General features: G+C 42.2%; 1 protein-coding gene across 2 annotated transcripts; it reads left to right on the top strand.

Annotated features, from left to right (window-relative positions):
- Nucleotides 1-2,916: 2,916 nt before the first annotated feature.
- On the top strand, nt 2,917-11,698 carry CDPF1 (cysteine rich DPF motif domain containing 1). 2 transcript variants are annotated; one of them, XM_006127762.4, is made up of 5 exons: nt 2,939-3,068; nt 4,466-4,696; nt 4,878-4,998; nt 7,872-7,983; nt 10,666-11,698. In XM_006127762.4, exons 2-5 carry the CDS (start codon nt 4,681-4,683, stop codon nt 10,813-10,815), a joined length of 399 nt encoding a protein of 132 aa, XP_006127824.1. In that variant the 5' UTR covers nt 2,939-3,068; nt 4,466-4,680; the 3' UTR covers nt 10,816-11,698. The 2 variants fall into 2 exon arrangements, with proteins under 2 accessions (XP_006127823.1, XP_006127824.1); XM_006127761.4 differs by lacking the exon at nt 4,466-4,696 and having other exon boundaries at nt 2,917-3,068.

Genomic DNA, 11,698 nt, shown 5'->3' with positions numbered 1-11,698 from the left:
AACAAGAAGACTTTTTATAAATACATTAAAAGCAAGAGGAAGACCAAGGACAGGGTAGGCCCACTGCTTAGCGAGGAGGGAGAAGCAGTAACAGGAAACTTGGAAATGGCGGAGATGCTCAATGACTTCTTTGTTTCGGTCTTCACCGAGAAGTCTGGAGGTGTGCCTAACGTAGTGAATACAAGCAGAGAGAGGGTAAGTTTAGAAGATAGGATACACAAAGAACAAGTTAAAAGTCACTTAGGAAAGTTAGATGTCAGCAAGTCACCAGGTCCTGATGAAATGCATCCCAGGATACTCAAGGAGCTGATAGAGGAGGTATCTGAGCCTTTAGCTATGATCTTTGAAAAATCATGGCAGACAGGGGAGATTCCAGAAGACTGGAAAAGGGCAAATATTGTGCCCATCTATAAAAAGGGGAATAAGAACAACCCAGGAAACTATAGACCGGTCAGTTTAACGTCTGTCCCAGGGAAGATAATGGAGCAGGTAATTAAGGAAATCCTATGCAAACACTTGGAAGGTAATAAAGTGATAGGGAATAGCCAGCATGGGTTTGTGAAGAACAAGTCATGCCAAACTAATCTGATAGCTTTCTTTGATAAGATAACGAGACTTGTGGATAAGGGAGAAGCGGTGGATGTCATATACCTAGACTTTAGTAAGGCATTTGATACGGTCTCGCATGATATTCTTATTGATAAACTAGGCAAATATAACTTAGATAGGGCCACGATAAGGTGGGTGCATAATTGGCTGGATAACCGTAGTCAGAGAGTTGTTGTTAACGGTTCTAAATCCTGCCGGAAAGGGATAACAAGTGGAGTTCCTCAAGGGTCTGTTTTGGGACCCGTACTGTTCAATATCTTCATCAATGATGTAGATATTGGGATAGAGAGTACGCTTATTAAGTTTGCAGATGATACCAAACTGGGTGGGGTTGCGACTTCTTTGGAGGATAGGGATATAATTCAAAATGACCTTAGCAAGTTAGAGAAATGGTCATAGGTAAACAGGAGGAGTTTTAATAAAGAGAAATGCAAAGTGCTCCACTTAGGAAGGAACAATCAGTTCCATACATACAAGATGGGAAGCGACTGTCTAGGAAGGAGCATGGCGGAAAGGGATCTAGGGGTCATAGTGGACCACAAGTTGAATATGAGTCAACAGTGTGATGCTGTTGCAAAAAAAGCAAATATGATTCTAGGTTGTATCAACAGGTGTGTTGTAAGCAAAACTTGTGAAGTCATTCTGCCGCTCTACTCTGCACTAGTTAGGCCTCAGCTGGAGTACTGTGTCCAGTTCTGGGCGCCACATTTCAAGAAAGATGTGGAGAAATTGGAAAGGGTACAGAGAAGAGTGACAAGAATGATTAAAGGTTTAGAGAACTTGACCTATGAAGCCAGGCTTCATGAACTGGGCTTGTTTAGTTTGGAAAAAAGAAGATTAAGGGGGAACATGATAGCGGTTTTCAAATATCTAAAAGGGTGTCACAAGGAGGAAGGAGAAAATTTGTTCCTCTTGGTTTCTGAGGACAGGACAAGGAGTAATGGGCTTAAAGTGCAGCAGGGGAGGTTTAGGTTGGACATTAGGAAAAATTCCTAACTGTCAGGGTGGTCAAATATTGGAATAAATTGCCAAGGGAGGTGGTGGAATCTCCCTCTCTGGAGATATTTAAGAACAGGTTAGATAGACATCTGTCAGGGATGGTGTAGACGGCGCTTGATCCTGCCTTGAGGGCGGGGGGCTGGACTCGATGACCTCTCGAGGTCCCTTCCAGTCCTATTATTCTATGATTCTATGTAGTTTAGACACACCCTGAGATAGGATACAGATTGGCAGTTACATTAGTACAGTTATGGTCTGGAAATGTTTCAGAAATCACAGCTATTCCTTTTAGACCATTAAAGTAATCTGTGATAAGAATGATTTCTCCCAGTACTCAACAATTATGTCCCAGATAATTTTTTTCCCACATTAACACTATTAACTGTTAACTCAAATAGTGCCCATGAGCCTTGATTAATATATTACTTTAGGTGTGAAATAATTTACATTAAGAACTCAGATTTTCCATATTACAGTGTAGAGAGATGATTTTAAAATCACTCTCAGGAGAGTATTTTACAAATATAATGTGCCATAACTTGATCCTAACAATACCCACACCCTGAATAAATGGCCTGCATGCTAATGAGGTCATAGGCTTTTGGAGAGTTCAAATTCCTCCCTCCAGGCTACAGCAAAGCTCCACAGTTGCTCTGCATCTGCTACTGCAACATTAGGTCTGTAGCAGACTTCACAGCTGCTCTGTCTACATTGAGAAGAAAGGGGTTACTAGTCCAAGGAATACTACAGTTGGGGGGGGGGGGGATTGAGGGAGAACGACGCCATAGAGCCCTACAAATCCACCGCCAGTATCAGCATCCCTGGATATGCTCGCAGATATCCCCAGCTCGTTTTTGCAGATACAGATGTGGATACAACTTTTGTGCCCGCCCAGCGCTCTGAAGCGCCATTCCTGTGCTGCTCTCGTCTGCAGGCTCTGCCCCCTCAGCTCCCATTGTCAGAGAATCGCGGCCATTGGGAGCTGCGGGAGGTGTGTGGGGGGGTGAGGGGGCTGACAAGGAGGCAGGGAGAAGGCGGTGCCTGAAGAGCCGCGTGAGACACCTGCTCCCTCTGCCCTAGGGGAGCTCCCTCGCGTAAGCGTCCTGCGCTCCCAGACCCCACACGCCGAGCACGGGTCCTTACGTCTTTTGCTGGGAAGCGCAGACCCGTGCAGATGATGTGGGTCCTGGCCTCAGGCAGGTTTCCGCCTGTGCAGTGTAGGGTGCACCAGCGCCTGGATCCGCCTGAGCTCTGCTCCTTTAAAGAGCGGGAGGAGGAGCGGGCAGGAGCCGATGATGTCAGCACGGGGCAGCGCTAGTGAACTAGGAAGCGTGAAGCTCAGGCTGCAGCCAGCTGCAGCCTGCAACGCGCCAGGGGGCTGCCTCGGTGTTAGAGGGGCTGCGCCCTTTGCAGGCACTTTTCAATGTCGCAGTCCCACGGGGCTATTCTTAGTGACGAAGGTAAGTTTCTTTTTTTCCTCTCTCTCTTTTTTTTTTAAGCCCCATCCGTACATGATCCCTTCTCTTTGAACTTGTGCCACAGCTCCAGCCTGAATGTGCAGCAGCACGTTGGGTTCCTACTGCTAAATAGATTCCGACACACTGCGATGTATTGTATGTTAGGCGCAACTTATGCACAGGCAGCTGGCATTGCCTTGTGAGTTAAAATCCAGGCCCCCCAATGGGCAATTAGACAACAGGCATTCATGCTCACTTGCCCTGGCGTTAGTACGACACCGATGTGGGTAACGTTATTCTAGAAGGGTGTAAACACCTCGGTCAGCCGGGAAGGCTGTTGTAAGTGATGAAAAGCCAGTATTGGCTAATAAGAGAAGGGCTTACAGAGAAGTCAGGATTTTCTAACCAAAGATCTCAAGAAGTCTCCCTCTTGTTCCAACACTTGGGCCTGGTTATTTTCATTGATTTATTTAGTTCTTGCTCTCCTGCCCATGGACAGGAAGTATGTCCTGTAATCCATTATTTTACTAACTGTATTGTCTCCATGAAAAGAACTGGGACAGACAGTATTAAGAAGCTGGCAGGGGAGACTTTACACATCTATTACAAAATGACAGCAAAGTACTGTACACTTAGGTATGATCTGGTCCTAGATTTTATATTGGCAGTGCTATAATTATTTCAGTTAGGTACTTACAGCTTTCATTTAGCACAGAGGCTCTAATTGACAATATTTTCCCTTCTGTTTCCCTTCCCATCCCCTCTCTTTCTCTGCTATTTATTTGTACCCTGGATCCCTTACTGCATTCATCTGAAGTGGGTTGTGCCCACAAAAGCTCATGATGCCATCTATGTTTTTTGTTAGTCTCTACGTTACCAGAGGACCATTCTTTTTTTTTTTCTTTCAGTTACAGAATAACATGGCTGCCCCTCCGAGACTGTTTCAGTTATGAGTGTGATTTTGTTTTTTAAGGATGATAGGGGGCTGTGCCCCAGGCTTGCTTCACTCACCAACACCCGTCTCTCTGGCTGCTTTAGCATCACTGGGAGAGCCTGTTGATGCTGATGATGTCATTCTGTCCTCTGGCAGGAAAAGCTTTTTTTATATAGATAGATAATAATACTAGTAGAACCCCTAGCTTGGACACAGTTACACCAGTATAAAAGTTCTTTAGAGCTTTTTGTTTTTCCTCCTGTACAGGAATAATCTATACTGTCCTGTGTTTCTTTTTGCCAATATAATTGTACCCATGTTACTATATTATACTGGAAGAGTTAAAGCATCACAATTTTTAAGTAAAGACATGCTTTTGTCTGCACTCAAGTTCCTCAGTCCTACAGTGCAGTGAAAAATACTGCTACCCCTTTGCTCTGGCTGAGGATGTGCTGTGGTTTTCCAGGCTAGAAGGCAGCCCCAGCGATTGGCACATGGAGGATTGTCACTTTGCAGCCTGGGAACTAAAGTGCAAAAGTGAGAAGAATGTAATGTGCCTCTCAAACGAATGCAAGAAGGCAAGGCCTTGCATGCCCCACTGTATGGGGGCACAGCAAGCTTGTGTTTTTCAGGGAGTAGAATGGGGTTGGCTGAAAATATGAACTGATTAATGGAGACAACATGCGAGAATCACAAGGTAAAAAGAGAATTCCCCTTTGATGTTTACTCTTCAGGCCCTTTGCACTGCTATCCAAAATTCTTCCTCTGATATTGGCAAGGCTAGACAGGGCTACAGGAGTAGCTCAGTTTAATTACCTTTAATAAATGCTCCTACAACTGCATTTGCAATCTAAAGGGATTTTTTTTTGTGCATGTAGCTTTACAGATGGATTCCCACAAAGAAGCCCAGCCAAAAGGAGTCTTTGAATGCCAGCTATGTGGGCTAACAGCCCCATACAGCTATTATGGGCAGAAACCCCCATACACTCATTCTGTAGTGTAAGTACAATCTCTTACTCTCATTGAACATGTTTGGATTTTAGAAATCTCACACTGTGGAATGATGCAGTAATGTACAAAATGCCCCGTGTGATGTCAGCTGCTTGGTGTCTGGGTTAAATGCGTCTGGTATACCACACTTTTTGTAGGATTGCTTAAGCTGTTTTCCATATAATATGTAACTTACATTTCTAAAGATCTTTATTTGCCCGAATCTCTGGTAGAATATGCAAATTTGCATGTGATTTTTAGCACTGAGTAGGTACCATATTTGCATCCTTAGAGAATGAAGAAGTCCTTTATTTTTCCATCAAATAGGTACAATATGACCCAACTGCTGTGCAGTGAGAGTTCAGTCTTACCCCATCCTAAGCACTCCAGAAAACCACTTAAACATGTGCTTAACTTCAAGTGCAGGAATAAATCCATTAAAGTCCATCAGACTACCTGGAAGAGGCCTTGAATTCAATAGGATTTAAGTATTGAATATGCTTCGTGCTTGGCTGGGCTGAGGCCAGTTTGCTGATCACATAGTAAAATGCTAAATGTTGATCAGTACCAGGTTGACTTGGCATTGAATCATGACTGATGGAAGACAGTCTTGCCTCATCAGGATGGTCCCATATATGAATCTATGTGCCAGCAGGCTTCCAGTTTCTCTGTAATCAGAATTAAGAACCATCTTTTTGCAATAGGGACATTAAGCATCTGCGGACATAACTGTGTTTTCAGTGAATTAGAAGCATAGTACCAAAAAAGGTATTTCCCCATCTCTTCTTTTTCATACTTTTCTGTTCTGCTGTCTGTTTCTAATACAACCCAGCTACGTCTGGACTGGCGTGATTTTCCGCAAATGCTTTTAACGGAAAAGTTTTCCGTTAAAAGCATTTTCGGAACAGAGCGTCTAGATTGGCACGGATGCTTTTCCACAAAAGCACTTTTTGCAGAAAAGCGTCCGTGGCCAATCTAGACGCGCTTTTCCACAAAAAAGCCCCGATCACCGTTTTCGCAATCGGGGCTTTTTTTGCGGAAAACAAATCTGGGCTGTCTACACTGGCCCTTTTGCGCAAAAGTTTTGCGCAAAAGGACTTTTGCCCGAACGGGAGCAGCATAGTATTTCCGCAAGAACACTGACAATCTTACATGGAATCGTCAGTGCTTTTGTGGAAATTCAAGCGGCCAGTGTAGACAGCTGGCAAGTTTTTCCGGAAAAGTGGCTGATTTTCCGGAAAAACTGGCCAGTCTAGACACAGCCCCTGGGTAAAATTCATGCTAGAGCAGAAGACATGCCCAAAGATCGGCATTTGTATCAAATCATAGAATCCTAGGACTGGAAGGGACCTCCAGAGGTCATCTAGTCAGTCCCCTGCCCTCACGGCAGGACCAAGCACTGTCTTAAATAAAGCATTTACATTTTCCTTCTGTTTTCCAAAAAAAGTCTGTCTTGAGTTAAGTAAGCAATGCAGGGTAAATCTGCTAGTATGCTATAATGTGTAACTTTCTAGGATAGTTCATTGTTTAAGTAAATACCTTCCTTTCCCCACACTGGAGTTACATAAAAAGAATAGCACGGGGTATAAGACTGCTTTGGGGTTTGGTTTTTTTGTTCTGTTGTCCATTTCACTGTGAAATTAATTCCAATTTAAATCGAACTCATCCAATGATGAGCCAGTCTTGCAAGGCTGTGAGCAGGCATGTAACTGACTTCCTTGAGGAGCTACCTGAACTTCTTGGAAGATCAATTCAAGGCCTTAGTCTTTCACCTTTGTGAAATTGCCAACTTCTTGAAATGCACCATCCTAATTCTCTTGAGCAACAATGTGCCTGAGATGGTAAGAGTTAAAGCAAGAGTATTTTAGATCAATATTTTCTTGCTTGCCAACAACTCTTCCCAATGTGAGTTTAATTTTTATGTTACAGGCGTGACATAGCTAATAGTAGTAAATGTAGAACTTTATATGTAAATACAGAACTCTTGAAACAGACTCAAAATTAAAACCTGCACAGCAGAAAGGATTCAACTGAAGAGGGTGTTTCCTTTGGCTAGGGATGTAAGCGACTAATTGACTTGTCAACTATCTGATAAGCAAAACGCTTATTGGATAGTTGACACACTAGTAGACTAGTAGCCGTGTTAGTCTGAATCTGCATAAACAATGGGAAGTCCTGTGGCACTTAACAGATTTATTGGAGCATAAGCTTTCATGGGCAAAGTGACGAAGTGGGTCTTTGCCCACGAAAGCTTATGCTCCAATAAATCTGTTAGTCTCTAAGGTGCCACAGGACTTCTATTTTTTTTATACTAGTAGACTAGTCACTTATGCCCCCCCCTTGCTGCCTCTATTAGAAAGAGGCAGCAAGGGGGAGGGAGAAGGGGGTGTTGGGGGGAGCTGGCTTAAAAGCTGGTTTCCCCTCTCTAGCTCCGTGGGAGGAGGCAGTGGTGTACATTCCACCTTTGAAAAGTCTGCTCAGAGTTCACTGCTGGCCCCAGGTTCCATGTAGTGTTTAATCTTTGAAATGCACAAGAGCCCATGCTGGGTCACTTGTACATTTCAGAGGTGGAATGCTGCAGGGCACTTCTGCCTTTGAAATGTAGCAACAGCTGGGCAGGCTCTTGCTACATTTCAAAGCAGAAGTGCCCTTATTGACTAATCAAATAGTCGATGGAAATACCATCAAATATTCGATTAGTTAATCTAATTTTTACATCCCTATCTTTGGCCATGTAATAATAAAAATGTAGGTCAAAACAATTTAGTTAAAAGTTGTGTGGAATACTTATTAAGGCAATAATTAATTGGTTGCTAAGATCTTCATATGGAAAGAACAGGCGCAGTTTTGTTTTTTGAAAGCATGGAATTATTCTCTTCTAGCCTCCTGGAAGAATGCTATGTCATGAAGGATCCTTTCACCCCTGACAAGGACAAATTCCTTATTCTTGGATCTCAGTGCAGTTTATGTAACAGACGGGTGTGTGTGGGCACAGTAAGTGACATGGTGCATTTTCACTTCCATTTTTGTTTCAGCCTCAGTGAGCTATTGGTGAAAAAAATCAAACAAACAGCAACAGCGGAAAAGCAAAGAACTTGGTTTGAGTTTGTTTTAAATGAGCTACCTATTTGTTTTGCCAGTTCTCCTAATCATTGTTCCATGAATTAAGTGAGAATGTGAGCAACTTGCTTCAGATTATGCTTACAAAAGAATTAAATCCACACTCCCAACTGAAATGCTAGCTCACTGAGTAGAACTGCTAGAGAGTTCATAGATCTCTTTCCAAACCTTCAGATCCCTTTGTGATTACAACAGACTATAGGAGAAATTCTTCCCCCTCTTTACTGCCCCAGTGCAGCCCCAGCATAGTGCTTCTGTAGGTCCTTTCTGTTGACCTTCCTGCAAAGTGCAGTGCCATATGGGAGCAGGGGACAGAGCTGAGATTGGAGCATAGTATGATAGAGAGCCCAGGTGAGCAATTGAGATACTTAAGAGTCTCATGGAAGATGGCTTTGGTGAGGAAGCAGAGGAAAATATAGAATATTCTATAGGACAAAGGAGATGGAGTCAAATTCCTCTTGTCCTACTGATCAAGGTCACATGATTGCAGGAATGTAGAAAAGATTAACTTGATCCAATGTTACTGATCCAAATTTAAGTGTAACCCCTTTAACTTTGGGGATGCTACACTAGGGATGATTTTGGATCCCTCTGAAGTCATAACATTTACAAATTTTCTAAGATTTTATTCTGATAGCTTTATTTCTCCTGAAATTCTCTGTCCATTGCGTAGATTTATGGAAATATCCGATGATAAACAGGTATATTTCTTCTTTAGAAGATGAATCATTTGAAGGCTTCAGTGGGAAATGGATTGAACCTTTGAAGCTTTTTGTGTGCTGTTAAGTTCTTTAGCAATGTAAAGGAGTAACTCAAGCACACTTAACTGATTACAACCCTAAATTGAGGATATTTTAGCTGCTGATATACATAAGAGCTGTGTCTACATTGGCATCCCTTTCCGGAAAAGGGATGCTAATGAGACACTTTGGAATTGCAAATCCGCAGGGGATTTAAATATCCCCCGCGGCATTTGCAAAATTACATGGCTGCCGCTTTTTTCCGGCTCGGGGTTTTTGCCGGAGAAAAGCGCCAGTGTAGGTGCGGGTCTCCAGAAAATAAGCCCTTTTCCGGAAGATCCCTTGAAAGTAGGAATAAGGGATCTTCCAGAAAAGGGCTTATTTTCCGGAGAATCGCGTCTACACTGGCGCTTTTCTCCGGCAAAAACCCCGAGCCGGAAAAAAGCGGCAGCCATGTAAATGCAAATGCTGCAGGGGATATTTAAATCCCCAGTGGATTTGCAATTCCGAAGTGTCTCGTTAGCATCCCTTTTCCGGAAAGGGATGCCAATGTAGAGACAACCCACATGTTCGCTTCCACCAAGTCATTTTGTTACAGATTTGGAGTTTTAACCAAACACGCTACAATGAATTTCTTAATAGGAAGGTGAGGGCTACCCTTTGTAATCTTAGAGGATAATGTAGTTTAAGTGTTTGAACTCCTTTGGGTATAACAATGCATCTAGGGCCATGAGCAGTGTTGTGGTAAAAGACTTTTATAATCTTCAGAGAGTTATGGGTTTGTTTGTTTTTAAACTAGTAGATTAGATACCTTCTTTCATAGCTTTCAAGATTTTTCTTGATAGTCTCTCCTAGCAAAAACCCGGAGATTCTTAGTGACAGTAATACACATGCCCACACTGAACAGCTAATCTGAACTGTGTGCAAGGAATTGGGATTAAGTTTCCTACCAAACTAGCCTAACCATGGAAAAAATCTGTGAAGATGGTTACTGAGTGCATTTAGTAACTATCAATAACATTCAGCACTTCTGTAGAACTTTTCCACTGATACTTAACTAATCCTTTGGCTGTCCATGCAAGATAAGTAAATATTCCTCTTTCATGTAGGGGAAAATAGAACACGGAGGTTAACTGACTTACCCAAGGCCATACATGGCGCCAGAGCTAGGATGACATGACTAACTCCAGTTTAGCTACAAGTGTTTTCTCCCCTCAGTGTCACCTCCTTCCTCCCCACTCCAGAACTAATTTAAGAAAGAATTATATTAAGCTGTGCTTTATAGTTTATTGTTCAATGATGTAAAGCATGTCTGTGGAGATCACCATGACAGTATCTGTGAACCTAGATCTGTACATAAAATAGATGCGTACATAAAATAGCACATTTTATAGTGGGCTGTGGAACAAGGTACAGCTGAAGTCACACTATATCTAGACACTGCCCTATGAAATGAACTCTTACATGTGGAAATGTGTAAGAACCACTACTGCCTTTAACCTTTAATTGGGATGGCGGGAGAAAGCTTCCTATGGCTTTCGACCCCATGCCCTGGCGAAAAGACCGAGAATGATCTCCTCATTAGTGAGGAAGCTGCATGAACTGAATGGAGAAGGGAGAACGCTAATATAAAGTCTGATTTATAGCAGTGTTTTTCAGTGACTGTTCCTGGGACAGCACTGGCCCCTGAGATTTCCCTAACACAGTTTAGGAAGGCAACAAGCAAGACTCTGATATCAAAAATGTTGAGAAACAATGGCTTAGAGAAGCTATAATGTAACCAATTCCATTTCTGTATATTGCTTTTTTTTTATAGGAATGTAGTCTATTCTACTCAAAAAGGTTCTGCCTCCCCTGTGTTAATGAAAACCTACTGGAGTTTCCATTGGAAATACGACAAGACTTGGATAAACGGAAGTCTCATTCGAAATCCCACTCCTCCAAAAAAACTGATGCAAGAACTTAAATTACAAGGCACCGGAAGAGACACTGCTCAGGGTTTTATAGTGTTTGTGGGGGAAAAAAAAGTATTTTTGTGACAGGTTTTTAAGTGGGTTTGGATTTAGGTATTCCCATGCAATGCAGCATTGGGCTAATGCACTGACCAGGTTACATGTAGTACACACATTAATCAGCATAAAGGATGGGAAAATATCAGACTTTTATAGGGTTTTTTTTTTTTTTAAATTTTCAGGCGTGAGCATGTTAGATGTTTTCTTGCAAGATTTATTACAAATATAGGCAAGATCCCAGATTTGATGGTATAGTTCCATTGATGTCCAGATGACATTCTGACTCAATTGTTAATTTGACAGTATCACATTGCTAAGATTATGGCAGATAACATCATGCCTTTTGCCCCTCCCTCCAAGTTTCGGTGCTATAGCAAGAGATCACTGAGCATAATCAGAACTGATATTCATAGAAAAATATATGGTCTGGAGGTCGTGGCATCAAGATTAATGCCACATGACATCTGCAAGCCAATAAAGTTGCAATGGTACGTACATGGTGATACTTACAAGACTGCAGACACCACCTTCCAGTGAGTTGGAAAGAGCCATTTTAGAGTTGTGAGTGGGTGGGTAGTGCTTCCTTTACAAATTAGAAAAAGATAATGCTTTCCATGTCACTTTTTTTATCTTGACTGGACAATATTATTTACTTAGAAATAATAAAGTTCAGCCAGTGAACTGACAGATCAGCCTTAGCCTTTCTTGAAGAGAAGCTCAAGAGCTATTTTTAAATTAGGCTTTGCAGCTTTAAACTACAATTGAAGTGATGGCCTTTAATTTTTATATAAAATATCCCATGTAACTAAAGCAAAAATAATAAAAGTTCATATCACA

The sequence above is a fragment of the Pelodiscus sinensis genome, chromosome 1, assembly GCF_049634645.1.
Source record: "Pelodiscus sinensis isolate JC-2024 chromosome 1, ASM4963464v1, whole genome shotgun sequence".
Lineage (NCBI taxonomy): Eukaryota > Metazoa > Chordata > Testudines > Trionychidae > Pelodiscus > Pelodiscus sinensis.
This window is presented reverse-complemented; position numbering and strand designations above follow the sequence as displayed.

Coding starts and splice junctions, on each gene's coding strand:
- CDPF1 (XM_006127761.4), top strand. CDS start 3,032: ATGTCGCAGTCCCACGGGGCTATTCTTAGTGACGAAG. Junction 3,069..4,877: donor GGCTATTCTTAGTGACGAAG/GTAAGTTTCTTT, acceptor TTGTGCATGTAG/CTTTACAGATGGATTCCCAC. Junction 4,999..7,871: donor CCATACACTCATTCTGTAGT/GTAAGTACAATC, acceptor ATTCTCTTCTAG/CCTCCTGGAAGAATGCTATG.